The following is an 18,524-nucleotide window of genomic DNA, read 5'->3' on the forward strand; positions in this document are numbered from 1 at the left end:
AGGAAGGTGTGTACAGTTTGGAGGAGGATGGAGCAGGAGGGTGTGTACAGTATGGAGGAGGATGGAGCAGGAGGGTGTGTACAGTATGGAGGAGGATGGAGCAGGAGGGTGTACAGCATGGAGGAGGATGAAGCAGGAGGGTGTGTACAGTATGGAGGAAGATGGAGCAGGAGGGTGTGTACAGTATGGAGGAGGATGGAGCAGGAGGGTGTGTACAGTATGGAGGAGGATGAAGCAGGAAGGTGTGTACAGTATGGAGGAAGATGGAGCAGGAGGTGTGTACAGCATGGAGGAGGATGGAGCAGGTGTGTACAGTATGGAGGAAGATGGAGCAGGAGGTGTGTACAGTATGGAGGAGGATGGAGCAGGAGGGTGTACAGTATGGAGGAGGATGGAGCAGGAAGGTGTGTACAGTATGGAGGAGGATGAAGCAGGAAGGTGTGTACAGTATGGAGGGGGATGGAGCAGGAGGGTGTGTACAGTATGGAGGAGGATGGAGCAGGAAGGTGTGTACAGTATGGAGGATGGAGCAGGAGGGTGTGTACAGTATGGAGGAGGATGGAGCAGGAAGGTGTGTACAGTATGGAGGAGGATGGAGCAGGAAGGTGTGTACAGTTTGGAGGAGGATGGAGCAGGAGGGTGTACAGTATGGAGGAAGATGGAGCAGGAGTGTGTGTACAGTATGGAGGAAGATGGAGCAGGTGTGTGTACAGTATGGAGGAAGATGGAGCAGGAGTGTGTACAGTATGGAGGAGGATGAAGTAGGAGGCGGTGTGTACAGTATGGAGGAGGATGGAGCAGGAGGTGTGTACAGCATGGAGGCGGATGAAGCAGGAGGTGTGTACAGTATGGAGGAAGATGGAGCAGGAGTGTGTGTACAGTATGGAGGAAGATGGAGCAGGAAGGTGTGTACAGTATGGAGGAGGATGGAGCAGGAAGGTGTGTACAGTATGGAGGAAGATGGAGCAGGAAGGTGTGTACAGTATGGAGGAGGATGGAGCAGGAAGGTGTGTACAGTTTGGAGGAGGATGGAGCAGGAGGGTGTGTACAGTATGGAGGAAGATGGAGCAGGAGGGTGTACAGTATGGAGGAGGATGGAGCAGGAAGGTGTGTACAGTATGGAGGAAGATGGAGCAGGAAGGTGTGTACAGTATGGAGGAGGATGGAGCAGGAGGGTGTGTACAGTATGGAGGAGGATGGAGCAGGAAGGTGTGTACAGTATGGAGGAAGATGGAGCAGGAGGGTGTGTACAGTATGGAGGAGGATGGAGCAGGAGGGTGTGTACAGTATGGAGGAGGATGAAGCAGGAAGGTGTGTACAGTATGGAGGAAGATGGAGCAGGAGGGTGTACAGTATGGAGGAGGATGGAGCAGGAGGGTGTGTACAGTATGGAGGAAGATGGAGCAGGAGGGTGTGTACAGTATGGAGGAGGATGGAGCAGGAGGGTGTGTACAGTATGGAGGAGGATGAAGCAGGAGGAGTGTGTGTACAGTATGGAGGAGGATGAAGCAGGAAGGTGTGTACAGTATGGAGGAGGATGGAGCAGGAGGGTGTGTACAGTATGGAGGAGGATGGAGCAGGAAGGTGTGTACAGTATGGAGGAAGATGGAGCAGGAAGGTGTGTACAGTATGGAGGAGGATGGAGCAGGAAGGTGTGTACAGTATGGAGGAAGATGGAGCAGGAAGGTGTGTACAGTATGGAGGAGGATGAAGCAGGAGGAGTGTGTGTACAGTATGGAGGATGGAGCAGGAAGGTGTGTACAGTATGGAGGAAGATGGAGCAGGAGGGTGTGTACAGTATGGAGGAGGATGGAGCAGGAGGTGTGTACAGTATGGAGGAGGATGAAGCAGGAAGGTGTGTACAGTATGGAGGAGGATGGAGCAGGAGGTGTGTACAGCATGGAGGAGGATGGAGCAGGAGGGTGTACAGTATGGAGGAAGATGGAGCAGGAGGTGTGTACAGTATGGAGGAGGATGGAGCAGGAGGGTGTGTACAGTATGGAGGAGGATGAAGCAGGAGGAGGTGTGTACAGTATGGAGGAGGATGAAGCAGGAGGGTGTGTACAGTATGGAGGATGGAGCAGGAGGTGTGTACAGTATGGAGGAGGATGGAGCAGGAAGGTGTGTACAGTATGGAGGAGGATGGAGCAGGAGGTGTGTACAGTATGGAGGAGGATGGAGCAGGAAGGTGTGTACAGTATGGAGGAGGATGAAGCAGGAAGGTGTGTACAGTATGGAGGAAGATGGAGCAGGAAGGTGTGTACAGTATGGAGGAGGATGAAGCAGGAGGAGGGTGTGTACAGTATGGAGGAGGATGGAGCAGGAGGGTGTGTACAGCATGGAGGCGGATGAAGCAGGAGGGTGTGTACAGTATGGAGGAAGATGGAGCAGGAGTGTGTGTACAGTATGGAGGAAGATGGAGCAGGAAGGTGTGTACAGTATGGAGGAGGATGGAGCAGGAGGGTGTGTACAGTATGGAGGAGGATGGAGCAGCAGGAAGGTGTGTACAGTATGCAGGTGGATAATCATGTTTTTATAACAGCATACTGAGATGCATGAAATACCACACGCCCCGTCTGCCTCACACAGAATCCTCAACATTTCTGCCACACGACCCCTGAATACCCCACATACTACTACTATATATTTATCACATTATCTATCTATCTATCTATCTATCTATCTATCTATCTATCTATGCAGCTTAAAATGTTTTGAAATTAATTAGAATTTTTTCATTTAATTTTTTTCTTCAGCAGAGGCTTAGTGAGGATTTTTAGAGTTGATATATGCTGCTCAATTATACAACAATATTCACCCTTTATTTATAAATATTTTAATATTAAAATATCACCACCATCATCATCACCATCATCATCATCATTAAAGGGAAAAAAGACATTTTATTTAGATATTTTATTATCCTTTGGCTAGTTAATTATTAAATAATATAATTCTTAATTTTTTTTTAATTAATGCTAAAAGAAATTTCTGTTTATTTATTCATCATAATCATAATTATTATAATTAGAATAATGCATAATTAATACTTAAATTAACATGTTTAATTATTAACTTGCTTGAAATAGCTAAATATTACTTTTAAAATAAAAGTTTTTTCTGCAACACAAAACTAATCGTCAGTAGTTTATGATGATGATGATGATGATGGTGATTATTATTATTATTATTATTATTATTATTATTATTATGAAGTGGGCGTGGTTGCACTCACCTGTCCAGCACAAAGTATAAATCAAAAGCTCCATGGCAGGACCCGTCCTCTCCTCCACACACACTCACACACACACCGAGCGCGCACAGGCGGAGGAACCGAGCCGCGGCTGCGTGAACGTGCATTTCTCCGACCGGGACACACCGAACGTGCACGAGCACTAAAACAAAACCCGCAATTAAAGAAAACTAGGGCGCAGAGCAACACGCCGCGATAACCCGCATACTCTCTGAACTCAGGAGAAAAGTTAGAACTGCACCGAACTGCGTTCCAACAGCGCGAGCTTCCATACCACCCGGGTTGCCATAGTTACCATGTTCAATTATTAGGAGTAAAAATATTATAAATAATATTTTAAAGTGGAAAAAATAGATCCTTAAATCCCTTGAGTACGATTGTGGAGGCCTGAGATTCTGCCAGCCCTGATTTCTGTGTGTGTGTGTGTGTGTGCGCGCGCGCAAAACCACGAGAGCGGCGCTCGCTCGCAAACGTCCGATAGCAGCCATTGGCCGTAATGCGCATGCGCACAAACATAACAGCACCCTCTGCCGTACTACTGACATTAAATCTGTCCACAGTGTCGATAAAAACAAAAATCAGAAGTCAGGATTCATGACAATCACATTCATCTTTCTCAACCAGCATCATATCAATTACATAAAAGCTAAACTCCACCCGGAAACACATGAACAATCTAAATGCAGTGTGTTTAGTGATTCTGCTGCAAGTCTGATGTAAAATGCAGTTCGAAATTACATTATATCAAAAAACAAGGGATAACCAACACAACAATAACACTGAACTCAGAACTCAAACTCCTCTGGAAGAGTTTCTTCATTCTTAAGGTTAGAAATCAGGAATTTTTGTTAAATATCGTGTAATAAATGCCTAAGTCATAAGTAACGTAAGTCTGGTGTGTCAGAGAAGTATGTGAGGGTGCAGGACATGTATAAGAACAGTGTGACAGCAGTGAAGTGTGCAGTAGGAACTGGTTCAAGGTGGAGGTGGGACTGCATAAAGGATCGGCTCTGAGCCCTTTCCTGTTTGCAGTGGGGATGAACAGTTTAAAGGATAAGGTCTGATGAAGTGAAGAAAAGAGTGCAGGCAGGGTGGAGTGGGTGGAGAAGAGTGATAGCAGGAGTGATTTGTGATAGAAGAGTTTTTGTGAGAGTGAAAGGGAAAGTTTATAGGACTGTGGTGAGACCTGAGATGTTGTATGAATTAGAGACAGTGGCATTGAGTAAAAGACAGGAGGTGGAGCTGGAGGTAGCAGAGCTGAAGATGTTGAGGTTTTCGTTGGGAGTGACGACGATGGACAGGATTAGAAATGAGTTTATTAGAGGAACAGCACATGTAGGACGTTTTGGAGACAAGGTGAGGGATGTGAGATTGAGATTATTTGGACATGTGCAGAGGAGGGACATGGGGTATATCAGTAGGAGAATGCTGAGAATGGAGCCACCAGGAAGGAGGAAAAGAGGAAGACCAAGGAGGAGGTTTATGTATGTGGTAAGGGAAGACATGCAGGACAGGTGGGGTATGGAGATGGATGATCTGCTGTGTTGATCCCTAAAGGCTGCAGCCGAAAGAAGAAGAAGAAGAAGAAGAAGAAGAAGAAGAAGAAAGGCTATTTTTACATTGCCACAGGAGTCTGAGGTGCAAAGCTGTCACAGCAACGTGACCAGAATGATAAATCACAGAGCGTGCTCAGTGCCATTCAACATGTTGCCATGACAACCCTGGTCCTGACCTGATTCTGGACTCAAATTGGAATCCATCCTGTAACAATGTGGAAATTTCTGGAAGTCTGTAATTATGTACCAGTGAAAAATTGGGACACAGAGTCTTTTATAGTTTTTGAGTAAAATACAAAAACATAAACAGTCGTCTGGATTGTTTTTTTTTTTGGAATGACCTGCTCAGTCACCGCATCCAAATCCTATTGAACTGCTCTGGGATAACCGGGATCACAAGAAAGTAGTAATTTTCATACATTACTTAGTTTCTTGCATTGAAACTAAAGGAAAGAGCATGTGGTTTTCAAAAACCATAAAAGACTAGCGGTTTAAAAACCTTTGACAGGCACCGCAGGTCCTGGAAAAATAACAAGCTGGTCAGAACTGGTGGTGAACCCGTCACAGCCTGGAGTTAGGACATGAATAGCGGTGACCAAGCCAGGACGTCTCAAATGGTGAGCCAGACAGGATATGCAAAACAATTAGTGAGAACCTGAACAAAGTGTAAAAGTCCCCATGAAGTGCCTTAAAACACACGATGCTCCTCAGAGTGTTACCCTAAATTGAACTGAAACAGGAAGTCGGGGCAGGACATATTGGACATCTTCTCCCTCTTGTTTGAAAAAGCCTGGGCTAAGCCGTATCTGACAGTACCAGGACCGCAGGGAAGAGCAAAATCTGATGAACCTGTTCCTGCAAATGTTGGAGAATCTTCTACCGATGAAGGAACAGATCTGATTTCTGTGGCTCAAAAACAAAATCTTTTTTTTTTTTTTACACATTTTGGAAGGGCACACTTTGAAATCAAAATGCACAAATTTTGGCCAGCTCCAGTCACGTCCCACCTCATGAAGATTATGGACCTTTAAAGAAATAGATGTGGAACTCGCAAACTTCCCGTACCACCCAGAGACCTACCAGCGCCAGCTGGAGCCCACTACATGTGTGGAGTTTTGACATTGGACCTCCTGGAGTGTTTAAAGGCTCTGGCATGGAGACGCTGGTGTTGGATCTGTGATGATCTCAGATGTTGAGCTATTTTATGAGTTGCTCAGTAGCTCCTGGTTTATAACCATAATGACTGTAGAAAGATCATCACTCATAATCACACACTCCAGTGCTCATGTTAGTTCTCACTCTCCAGTGTTCTGTAGTGTTTAAAGACTATAATCACACTCTTGATGTCACCCAAATGAGGATGAGGTTCTGCTTTTGAGTCTGGTTCCTCTCAAGGTTTCTTCCTCATAACATCTAATGGAGTTTTTCCTTCACCACAGTCTCCATGGTGCTCATCAGGGACAAACACACACCATTCACCTTCACTGTTAAATTCTGTAAAGCTGCTTTGAGATGATGTGTGTTGTAAAAAGCGCAATAGAAATAAACTTGACTTGAAAGCATTTGATTGTACAGAAAATCCAATAAAACACTAAACACTGCAGAACGACGTGATCAAATCTGTTTGTTCGTATTCTGAATGTTTTTTCCATGTTTTTTCCAGAGATTTTAGGGTACAGTAATGCACAACGGCGAGTCAGACAGTCTATGCCTGTTATATGACTTGCCTAAAATAAGTTAATGGTTTAGATAAAACCACGCTTCTTCTTTGGGAAAAATAAATGAAATAAGAAAACAGGGGTGAGGCAAATTTTCTGAAACACAGTAACACGACTTCTTATATGGCAATAATGCAAATGGTCCAATAGGGTGATGATATGTGACGTGATTATTAAATTATGTAATTATTAAAGTGCAGAATCGAAAGAAACCAGAAAATAACTTCTGAGATATAATTATACATTAAGACTTTCTTTGTAATTTATATACATGAGGCCACCAAATCCATACAAAAACACACAATACAGAAAAAACCATTTGTACAGTTTACACGGCGTAACAAAGAATAGAGGAGTCAGCCAGCGACTTTCATTCAACAAGATTCCAACATTAAGCTTACAAAGACTGCTTTACATGAGGTACACGAGATCAGACGAGATCAGATGAGATGAATATGGTTCTTAAAAACGGAGATGATGCTGTGATGAGAAACCAGTCTCATTCTTCGATATATAGAGGGTTCATATAAACAAAACGCATTGTGCAGTGTTTCACTTCATTTCCTTTTCAGTCAGGACTGAATTTCCTGATATTTTTCACGACGCTCTCACGGACGTCTACATCCTGCTGAGGGACGACCTGCAAAACACACGAAATACAACATCAGAATTTATTCTTCAGGACTCCATTCTTAAGTTATGGTTTATCTCTAAATTGTCTAGCTTGTTTATTCCAGACATAATCGATTGGTCGGGACACATTCAGCATCTTTCTGTCGTTCTGCCCTGAGGCTAACGTAGCTAACAAGTTCGGAATATTATAGCCACCAGTTTAGCATCATTACTGCGTCTCTGTAACACCACGTTCACACAAAATACTGCGTATTTTAATAACAACGTCAAACAATTCCAACTTTTACAGTTAGGCCACGCCCCCTGTGTCCGAAACGATGCAAAATTCACGGTTTCCTCAGTTTTTAAATGACGGTCAGATCAATTTCGGTACAGTTACAGGAAAAAAATGCTACGCATAAAGTTGCGTGTCGTTTTTTTAATTAATGTTGTTTATTAATTACATTTGTCAACATCAAAGGTTCATATATTTTTAAAAACCATTTTAAATAAAATGCCTGAAAAAGCTAAAAACCAAAATAAAAGAAATCAAATGAGTGCAAAACAAAACATTGTATTATATTGAGTAAGATTATTCAGTAGTATTTATTATATTGAGTATAGTTTTTGAGTAATTTCACATGCGCTAAACAAAACGTGTTTCCGGTACGGATCGAGTAACCACGGTTACACTGCAAGTACGAGGCGAAACACTAAACAAATTTGTGCTATGCCACTTAATACGTTCCTGAGTGAACTCTGACTGTAACTCTGTTCCGCACGATTGCGTTTTCCGTTACACCTCTAACGCACTACAACGCGTGACGAGATCATGTGATGATCATGAGATAGCTTTCTACACTAAAATGGTAGCTATACACTTTCCTTACGTTTTTTTGTACGTTTTAAATACGTGAACACGTGATGCGAGTCTTTACCTGAGGGAGCGGCGTGTATCTCTCTCCAGGTTGTTCTCTGGTCCTTCGCTCTCATACGAAGCCAACTGCAGCTCTGAAACGGATTTTACAAAAACGGAGAATAAATGTTTATGTAAGCATTTAAAGAAGGAGTTTCCAGTAACAGATGTATGAATAAGATGTAACCAGGTCTTCTGACATGTTCAGGGCTCACGGGTGTAAGAAAATAATCCACTAGCTGGTGATATCTGTATCAGTGTGTGTTCTTTATCTCTTCAGAATAAAAAGCGACTCACCGTCGTCTGTGAAGACGGGAACACTGATGAGGTACTGCAGAGTTTTTCTGTCTCTCTCGAACGGACAGATCACCTGCCTCCACGCTAAGAACTCGCTCACTTGCCTGGCCAGCTCCCAGAATTTCTATCATCACAAAATGAAGGCACGTCACGAACCGCAGGGATCAAAACGCAAAACAAGCAAGGATACAATTCCGTTTTTAGACTGTTACCTCAAAGTTGATGTGTCCGTTCGGGAGGCGGCTGGAGCAGCCCTCGTTCAGGAAGTAGATGTCCTTAATGAACAAGCTGAAGAAAGGAATAACGATCTAAAAAAAGAGAGAGAGAAAGAAATTATTCAACACGTTACTCGCTAAACATAATCAAAGGGTTGTGATAAAAATATTGTCTTTTCTCGAACACAGAAAGTACACTTTTTAAGACAAAAGTGTACACAAGCGACATATTTAAAAAATGCAATTAAATAAATATATTTTTTACTCAAACCATATCTATATTTGATAATTAAGGTTGTCCTTCAAACTAAAATTTCCATTAGTTATTAATAGGCCACTCATAGTTAATCACTATAACTTCCGGTCCGCTATCATTACAAGAGCGGCCTCTAGTGGCGAATCACTGACAACACGCGCTGTTTGTTTTTACACGTGAGACTAAATATATAATTATATATAATTACATTTATTTTATTTAGCACATTTTCATGATTTAATGTTTTTATTTTTGTATCAGTTCAGTAGTATTTTACACTGTGTTTGTTTTTTTATTCAGTTATTCAATAATTGTATTCATTATTTTAAATCGGTTAATTGAATTAATTGGTTATTGGAAAGTTAATGTGACAGTTTGGAGACCCCTTATCTAATGGTACATCTTCCCAGAAGGGTACAGGTTATTATAACAGCAAATAGGAACTAAATGTGGAATGGGATGAGAAGCACATAATCTTATGGTCAGGTGTCCACAAACTTTTGACTATATGTATTTTTTTCTTAAAAACCAATGAATGAACGGTTTAAAAGCAACGTCCACTAGATGGCAATAGATGATCAGAAGCAGAATGTCTCAGACTGTAAAGTTTAAATAAACACGGTAAACACAATGACGAGATCCGAGTGTATAAATCTTTCCGCTGTCGTCATGAGCTCAAATCAGCCTTATGATCCGGGAGACGCGATGCAAATCAGAGCTTCTGTTGTTCGGCCATTTTGCATACACGTAGTTACAAGAACGTAATGGAAACTACGCTTGATTTTCCTGTCCTGATGTTGAATTGCTCTTGACTTGACCTCAAGCTCTTCAAAGTCCTGGTCCAGGTGCAAGAGCAGGTCATGGTCCAGGTGCATATAAGAGCTTTTATATGACTGTTTTTATTCATACATTCAAATTCATTAAATTTTTTTACTTAATAATTCTGTACTTCTAAGTAGTGTACATGTGGTGTTTTAGCACTGTGCTAAATGACTGCATTTCTATTATTAGTCTACATTTCTTCAATTTTTTGACAAAATCATGGAATCCTGAGAAAGTATGTGTGTGTGTGTGTGTGTGTGTGTGTGTGTGTGTGTATGTGTGCGTTTAATGAGTAGACCTACCTTTTCTCTGGTGGTGTGAGCCGTAGCTGATCTCTGAGTGGCTCCTCGCAGTGCAGTTCTGTAGCTATAGAAGTTATTAGATGGATCCATTTGATGCTAAAATAAAAAAACACACCAACTATATATTTATATATGACTTGGATATAAAAAAAACAAGAAACAAAAAAATGACTACTCGATACACAAAATGGCGTCTCACCTCCAGTATCTCAAACTTATCCGTGTTGACTTTGCCCCAGGTTTTCTTCAGCCTGGAGACGGGACTCATGTTCATCCCAGCTATGAGAATAAAAAATAATTTCAGGTGAATATTTTATTACGTGAGGGGTTATGACTAGAGGATGGTACTTGCCGATAACTGATTAATCAACCGAATAGTTAAAAAAATATACAAAAATAAGTACTGAATCATGAAAATGTGCCAAATGACATAAATATTAAGATATTCATTATATTATTAAATATGAAAGGAAATGAAAGACATACATTCAAACTGAAACTAAAAATAACACTAAATAAATAAACAGTTACATCCAAAATAAAAATAAAAAATTGGACACTGCAAATAAACAGCACGTGGCATCATTGATTGACCTCTAGAGGCCGCTCTCGTACTGTATAACAAAACCAGGAAAAACTATCGTTATGAATTTTTGTTGATGGTCGATAACTAATCAACTAATACAACATCAATCGGCAAAACAGATGAATGGGTTGACCTCTAGTAATTACACGTTTATAAGTGTGTAGGTGTCGGGGATTAAAGCTTCACTCACTGATGATCGCCATTAAGGAGTTAAAGTTGCCAATGTTGAAGCATTCCCGAGCCACGTCGATGAAAAACTCTAAGACTCGAGCTCTGTGCTTCTTCTTCACCGGCTACACACACACACACACACACACACACACACACACACACGGTGTTAGCAACACTACAGATGAATAGGAGGGAGAGATTTCTAAGAATGATTCCTCAAACAAAACACTAGTGTTTGATGTTTTTCACACAAAAAAATGCTCACCAAGCAAATTTCTGTGGCAACCAGGTAGCTGAGACGATTAAACCACTCGACGTACGCCTCCAGGTTACCGACTCTCCGTTTACTAAAAAAACCCTGAGAGGGAAAAACCAAACAAAACAATCATTTTAGAATCATTCATGTCAGGAGACAATGTCTAGAAGAAATAAGTAAATTGAAGTAAAGAAGTAAAGTAATATTTGCTTCACGCGAGCCATGTGATTGAAAAAGTAATCCTGAGGTAGTTAAAGGAGGAGAGATTCCGATTAAATAATTCATTAATTAAATAATGAACAAAAGCTCACTTTGTGATTATCAGCAGGTCTTTTCTGAATGAACGCCTGGACGAACTCCTCAGGTCCGATGTACCCGAGTCTCTCCTGCAAACAAAACGTGACAAACAGATCAGAATCCTTCGTTCTGGTTACTTAGAATTGATCTTACACATGAACGTTTGTTTAACATTGAAGAAAGGAGACTTTTATTAACGAGACGCCCGCCGCTATGATGCAATCTAGTTTTTAGCCTCTTAATGTTGCCACTATATTGCGCAATATTTAAAATACATGTAAATATTTAGCCATCGTTAGCGTGCTATCGTTAGCGTGCCAGTCCGTAATACCTGCATGAGTAACTGTAAAACCGCAGGATGATAATGTTCTCATTTCCCTCCACTCACCATCTCGATGTGTGTGAGCTGCTGAGCGAGGATGAACGGATCGTCGCACACGTTCAGGATACACTCCTCCCTCCGGATGTGCTGCTTCGCCTTCAGAGCAGACGGTTTCTCCGCCGCCGTAGACGAGGACGCCGTAACCGCGGCGACCGCCGAGCCGGATGTCACCAGAGACTCCTCGTACTGTCCCAGGATGGTGAGTTTGCGCAGGAGCCGCTGGATCAGACGCTGCATCGCTCTCCGAGACAGCTACATGACAACGTCAGAGGAGACGTGAGGAGCTCATTCGTGCCAACAACAAACTACACAGGTCACATGAGAAGTGTGAGATCAAACACCTTGGCATCGGCTGTTACGGAAAATCCATCAACAGCCTGTTCTTTTCCTGCAACACCACGTCCTTTCATACCACAGTGCAATTTCCCTGTTTTTTAAACACCACCAAGTTGTACTTTTTTATCCGTTTATAGCTACATTTAATGTTCCACAGCTATAAACACTCGTTCCCTCATCAGGACTCGACGTCAATAAGTTATAGCATTAGACACTGGAGACTCCGTCCACACAGAACTTCACTATTCCACATTTGTGTGAAGTGAATAAATGGTTACTATAGAAACGATACTGTATTCGAACAAGCACATCAGTACTGCATAAACCTGATTAACACACGTAAATAAATGAAATTGTGATGCATTTTTCTGACATTTAATCGTATAGAATCGTGCGTACGATTCGACTGGAATGTTCTGGTTTGATATATTGTGATATATTTGATATCTGCACTGTATCGCCCACTCCTTTGACAACAACCCTCATGTCCTCTCGACTCTAACGCACGAACACATACACAGCTGACCGTCTGCGTTGCTAAGCGACCATCCTTTTAAAGTGAGAGAAAGAGAGTCTGCTTGAAGGAAATGATGTCATCGCTGTATGTGAGAGATGACATCATCTTCAGAGGTCAGAAATGATAAGAGATGGCGCTGACCTCGTCCCCGAAAGCCAGCCGATGCGTCATCTCCTTCAGGCTGCGCATCATTCGCTCGTCCCGGAAGTCGTACGGAAACGTCTCCGTCCACTCGGTGAGAAGCTGCACGATCTTGGGTGCGATGTCACGGATTCGCTTCTGATAAAATATGTAATAAATGTAATAAATTCCTGAAGCACTTTGTTCCTCTTATACAAAACAGCAATTTGACATTTTATTTATTATTATTTGTTTTTTATAAAACGACACATGGTTATTTTTATCCATTAATTGCTGCCTTCAACATCGTGTGAAAAGAAATGTTCTGCCATTTTTTTGGCAGAAAAAATAAATCGGTTTTCCTTCGTAAGCCAATCAAAATCCGACAATTACAAAACAAAGCCCTGCCCACACAATTCTACTGTTTAGAATCAGAAATCCGTTTTTGTCTGCTCATGTAAATACATGAGCAGAATCCATGAACCGAACATTTTTCTCTCTTGTTTTCATTTAATTTGCATTTAATTTGAGCTCGATTACAATTTACAGGTAAATTTAATAAAAAAATTAAATGATGTAAATAGCATTGTTTATTAGATTAGATTAGATTAGATAAGATCAGATCAGATTCAGCTTTATTGTAATTGCACAAGTTAGCGTAAAAGACAAACGCAGTTATATGTATAAAATAAAAATACCTTATCGATCTGAGGGTCGCCGACTCGGTGATGCTCCACACAAAGGTAACACACCCTGGACATGAGATCGTAGGGATGCAGGAAGAGACGTGAGCTCAGCAGGAAGGTGAAGATGTACGACCTCTGAAATATACGGTAAAACAAGTGTTGTGTTAAACACACTAGGTTATAATTAAAAAACAAACAAACCTAACAACCTGATTACAGGCATAAGAGTATAAACACATCAGATACATTCAACTGCCCAAAGTTTGATTGCTATGTGCTTCTTTTTGAACATCCAATTCCAGTTGTAGTCCCCATTTGCTGTTATAATGAGCTCCACTCTTCTCGGAAGATGTTCCAGCTGATTTTGTGGAGATTCATTCAGTCACAAGTGTGTCAGTAAAGTCAGGTTCTGATGTAGGAGAGGTGAGAAGGTGTTCAAAGGTTTTGGAGCTCTATAGCTGGAGATCTTCCACTCCAACCCATATAAAGGAGAGCTTCATGGAGCTGGTTTTGTGCACTGGGGCAATGTCATGGAGCTGGTTTTGGGTCTTTTCATTCAAGTGAAAGGGAAACTCAATTCTACTGCACCCAAATGACGTCCTATATGGAAGGAGTCTTCATTGTCAGAGCTTTTTGTTCGCAGTTTCTTTGTAACAGGACACGCTGCCTCTATCGTAAGTGAGAACAGGAACTGACTTGGACATTAAGGATAAAATGTCTGACCTCCAATGACATTGTATGGGGTAAAAAATGGTTTGGTATAAGAGAAATAAAACATTTATTTATCTACTTTTAAGTCATAATACTGCTTAAAGTGACTCATATTCAAATTATTTTTAATTAACTCCATTGGCTTACATCCGGTGAATAATCCACAGTGGGGACGAGGTGCTGTATGAGAGCCTCAAGCGATCCTGATACCAGGCTGTTGTCGTGATATCTCAGCCCTCCGTAGCTCTCCTCTGCAGGTTTGTAGCGAGTAGGACCTCCTCCGTAGGGGTTCTGAGGAAACTGGGCTGCGAATGGCGTCGTCTGGGGCATCCTGGAGTCCTGTGGGGAAACATGAACATCTGTCAATATGAACATCTGCCACGCTGAGGTTCTGTTTTAGAGCTTCCTGTACTTGCATTACGTCTCTTAACGATGTCATGAGATTTGTATAGTTCTATATGTCCATGTGTTTGATTCTGTTTAAGGAACAGGACAGGAGATATGCAACACCTCACAACGAACTGAGTGACTCAGCAAAGATGCTAAACAAGATGATCTTGGAGGTGGAATGAACAGAGACACGCAAATCCAATTCCCAAGCGAGTGATTGGTAAGAGTATAAAATGCATCAAGTGGATCAACAACAACTACAGGAACAACCTTAAGCTATGATTAATGCTAACTTTAAGGACCAACCCAAACGTTCAACAGGAGGCAAACTGATGGAGTAAAGGTTCAGCAAAAAGGTTCACTTGGAAATGATTAACCATAAAAACCACCTGTACAACTTTCGATGTGTAAAACAAGTAAATCATTCAGCTAATGTTCACATCAAACATCAGAATGGGGGGAAATTTGGTTTCTGGACCTGGTTGGATTTTCACGCAGACAACAGTGTTGCAAAAAACAAAACAAATAAACATCCATTCTGATGTGAAACCTACTGTTCGGCAGAAAGATCCGCCAGAAAACACTTTTTATAGTCCTGATGCACAGCAAAGTATCTCAGGATGTCATTTCTTTAGCCAAGACAGACTTCAAGAGTGAAATCGATCTGCTCCGGTCAACCAAGTACAGGAATCTGGGGCAATTTGAGGCGTTGTTTTTTTACAACATGTAAAGCCTTGCCCACACCTTTATTAGCACTTCCCTGTTAATTATTACCCATCTCCATCTCCATCTCCTTCTCCATCTCCTTCATGACCGACTTCACACAGTATCACCGAATCACAACCCCCCCAAAAAAAAACACAGGTGGAACTGAAGAACATCCAGGTAACTAATATCCTTCAAGTACACACATTCATCATCATGAACTGTGCTTTCTTCTCCTGAAGTCGTAAAGCCGACAGAAAATATTTGTGAAATGATGACAGATTAAGGGAGAAAAAGAAGGTGTAAAAACACAGCCAGGGTAAATAGGTTCCCTGAATGACTGTCTGGAGACTGAGTCATTCCGGCTGGACTGGAAATCAGCTGCAGCAGAACAGGTTCGAGGAGAGGAAAAAAACAAACCACAACAACAACAACAACAACAACAACAACAAGGCTGAACTCTTATCAAAGCCAAAACCTGATCACTAACATCCTGGAGCTGTGCTTTTATACTAAAAAACAGAGTAAAATGATGATCAGACTCCAGAATAATACATTAGAATGACATTGTTGCACACGGGGATAAACAGAAGTGCTGTTACACTGTTACTACTGTTGTTATTACTACTAATAAACTTCCCCATGATTGAAGTGTTTAAGGTGTATACAATCCTTAATTGAAAAATAACATACAATATAAATGTAATCCTGTTCACTTACCAGATTTTTGCAAAAAAAAAAAAATTAAGCAAAAATTCTGAAAATTCCTGGAGTGGATTGTAACCCGAAACCGACAAAAATTACGCACGCAACTCCGGTAAAAACTCACGAATCAGTGCTCTGTTTTTAATCCCTCAATTAAAACAAATCAAATCCCGACTCCGTTCTGAGTTTATAAACTAGAAATCGGTGTTTTTCCAACTTCCATTGTCTCACCCTGGCAGGAGGAATATCCAGTTACAGTCCAGCAGACGCGCGACTGCGGGAAGCATTAAGAGGAAAACCGGGAAACAAGCGCCCGCCCATCGTACAAGCACTGACCAATCCGCTTTGAGAACAGACAATTTAAGACGTGTGCAGCGATCTGATTGGCCCCTGGCACGTCTGTCATTGTTCAAAACACTCAAGTGGGAGTTTTTTGGAGAGAGAAAGAAAGTCACCTTTTTAGGCACAACAAAGTGTTTACAGCATGAACACCATCACATTCGAGCGGCAGTTATTTCAGGAATCCACAAAACTCTTTCTTGATTCTTTCTAGATTATATAAATCTACACGAGAGCACTTTCCATATCCATATTCATCTCAGTAATAACTCATTGGGTTTTACATCTGATGTAAATATACATTATTTATCATTCCTCTTATTACTATAACTCCAGTTCCAAAAAGTTCTGATGCTGCATAAGCCATCAATGAAATCTCATAAACTAATATTTTTATTCACAATAAAATATATTGAGAGTTAAAACTAGGCAAAAAAAAATACAAAACAACAAAACAAAACTACACATCTCACATCACTTCCCACTGTGTTCTTTTAACACCAGTTCGGAGTTTTTGTAGAGGAATATTGTTCAGTTTGTGTCTGATATTGGCTTAACATTCCTGGGTTTTCTTTGTCGTATTTTTCGTTTCATGATGTGCCAAATATTTGTAATTGGCAAAAGCTTTGAACTTCCAGTAATTTAAATGTTGAAGATAATTATTCTGAAATTGTTCTATTATTTGTTGGTGCAGTTTGGTAAACCTCTGCCTAGCTTTACGTCTGAGAGACTCTGAAGATACACTTTTTATACCCAATCATTTTATTGACGTGATGCCAGTTAACCTCGTTAGTTGAAACATATTCCTCCAGCTGGTTTTTAGTAACACTTACGTTTCAGCCTTTTGTTTCCCCAGACTTTTTTTTGCAATTCAGTTTGGGGTTGTAATCCTATTACGGTGTAAACAAGCTAGCATAAACAACTCAATTTTCCTTACAACTAAATGCTTCAAAGATGAAGCAATGTATCGTATGAATGAAGTGTCACAGGCGTTCATTCATTCTAATATAATTAGGTGTAAAGAATAAAACACTCGTTTTAGTGTTGTGATGTTCTGGATAAATATTACGACAGGGTGGAGTGATCACACAACGTTAAGGAGTGTTTTTGTTCTACCGCACCACTCAAAGATAATTTACGAGGTCTGCTGGTGTATCAGCAATGTTCACACAAAACAGTCTGCTGCACTACCACCTCACATCATCACTGTACCTGTACACACCTGTTTCTTCTTTACATTCTCCCTCATATACTGTCTATTTACATCTCTTTCAACTCTACATTCTTTCAGTGTACTATTTTCTCTCTGTGCTGTGATTTCAGTCACTTCCAGTGCTGTTATAGGAAACGTATCAACTCCTTTTGACTATTTAGTATCCAGAATTAACAGCACTGTGTGTTTCTAACACTTTTTTCTGAATGTGTTATAAATAGATAGCAGTTTATTTGCACTCAACTGTACGTCCAGCGATCACATGACGAACACGTATGAGGAAAGGGTATTGTTCTAGAATGATTTTCTGTAACTCTAATCTCAACAGGATGCTCCAAAAGCCCCTCATACAAGACCTGGGTTTAATACTGGAGAGTTTTTAATGGATTCGGAGACTCTGAGAGTAAATCTGTAAAGTCTGTAAAGAACACAAAGCACCTCTTTAGAAGTGGGTTGTGTTTTTGCTTTTAGAGTGTTTTTAGATGAATTCAAATAGTATAAAAGAGGAATAAAACCTGTTAGGGGGAAGAGCATGTTGTTGTAAATGTTAAAATATGTAAAATATTCAGCTGCTTTTGCACTGTATAAGGAATGCATTCAAAGTTTCTATCAAGTATTTGGAGTTTTTTGTATGTATCTGGTTGGATTAAAATCATAATACATAATGGTCCAATGCATAACCTTCATACATGATACGAAGAAATAAATAAACACATTTTAGACATGTAACAACATCATGGCTATAAAATTTAGATACATTAAAGGGAGAAAATATCAGGACACCTGATTTTTTCCAGGCATACTGTATGTGGTTCTTCCCCAAACTATCAGATCTTGATACACGGAAGCCATTTAGCATGTTTAGCCTAAACCAGCAATAACCAGCAGGATTTCTGCCAGGTTCCACTTCATTCCCCCCAACAGAGAAGCTCGAACTCATCATCAGCACCATCATTTACATGCCCTCGTTTCCCGTCAGGTTTTTTTTTTCACCATCAGTAGGTGTGTCTGTGGAATAGTGGGAGTTTTCATTACATAACCCCTGAATCATGTAAACACCAGCGAGCATTTTGGAAAGGCGATGCTGACACAGTCAGTGGGTGGACTGCATTTTCGAGCTCTTCAGCTCCTCCACGAGAATAAATCTCCCCCTGAGAGGCTGT

The 18,524-nt window shown here is 41.0% G+C and overlaps 2 protein-coding genes across 3 annotated transcripts in view; both read right to left on the reverse strand.

The window, feature by feature from the left end:
• Nucleotides 1-3,697, reverse strand: part of antxr2b (ANTXR cell adhesion molecule 2b) — a 14,098-nt gene extending 10,401 nt beyond the window's left edge. The window contains exon 1 of the mRNA XM_046862009.1: nt 3,236-3,697. Within this exon, the coding sequence (XP_046717965.1) occupies nt 3,236-3,360 (125 nt within the window). The 5' untranslated portion in view covers nt 3,361-3,697. The remainder of the gene's footprint in view (nt 1-3,235) is intronic.
• A 3,067-nt stretch (nt 3,698-6,764) lies between these two features.
• On the reverse strand, nt 6,765-16,086 carry rasgef1bb (RasGEF domain family, member 1Bb). Of its 2 annotated transcripts, XM_046861947.1 has the most exons (14): nt 15,825-16,085; nt 14,157-14,348; nt 13,311-13,433; nt 12,634-12,771; nt 11,646-11,891; nt 11,272-11,346; nt 10,970-11,062; nt 10,724-10,826; nt 10,147-10,226; nt 9,948-10,043; nt 8,565-8,660; nt 8,353-8,476; nt 8,078-8,150; nt 6,765-7,167 (listed from the first exon to the last, which is right to left on the reverse strand). In XM_046861947.1, exons 2-14 carry the CDS (start codon nt 14,337-14,339, stop codon nt 7,146-7,148), a joined length of 1,452 nt encoding a protein of 483 aa, XP_046717903.1. In that variant the 5' UTR covers nt 14,340-14,348; nt 15,825-16,085; the 3' UTR covers nt 6,765-7,145. The 2 variants fall into 2 exon arrangements, with proteins under 2 accessions (XP_046717903.1, XP_046717904.1); XM_046861948.1 differs by lacking the exon at nt 6,765-7,167 and having other exon boundaries at nt 8,074-8,150; nt 15,825-16,086.
• Nucleotides 16,087-18,524: the final 2,438 nt, after the last annotated feature.

Source organism: Silurus meridionalis, chromosome 11 (assembly GCF_014805685.1).
Source record: "Silurus meridionalis isolate SWU-2019-XX chromosome 11, ASM1480568v1, whole genome shotgun sequence".
NCBI classification, from domain to species: Eukaryota; Metazoa; Chordata; class Actinopteri; order Siluriformes; family Siluridae; genus Silurus; species Silurus meridionalis.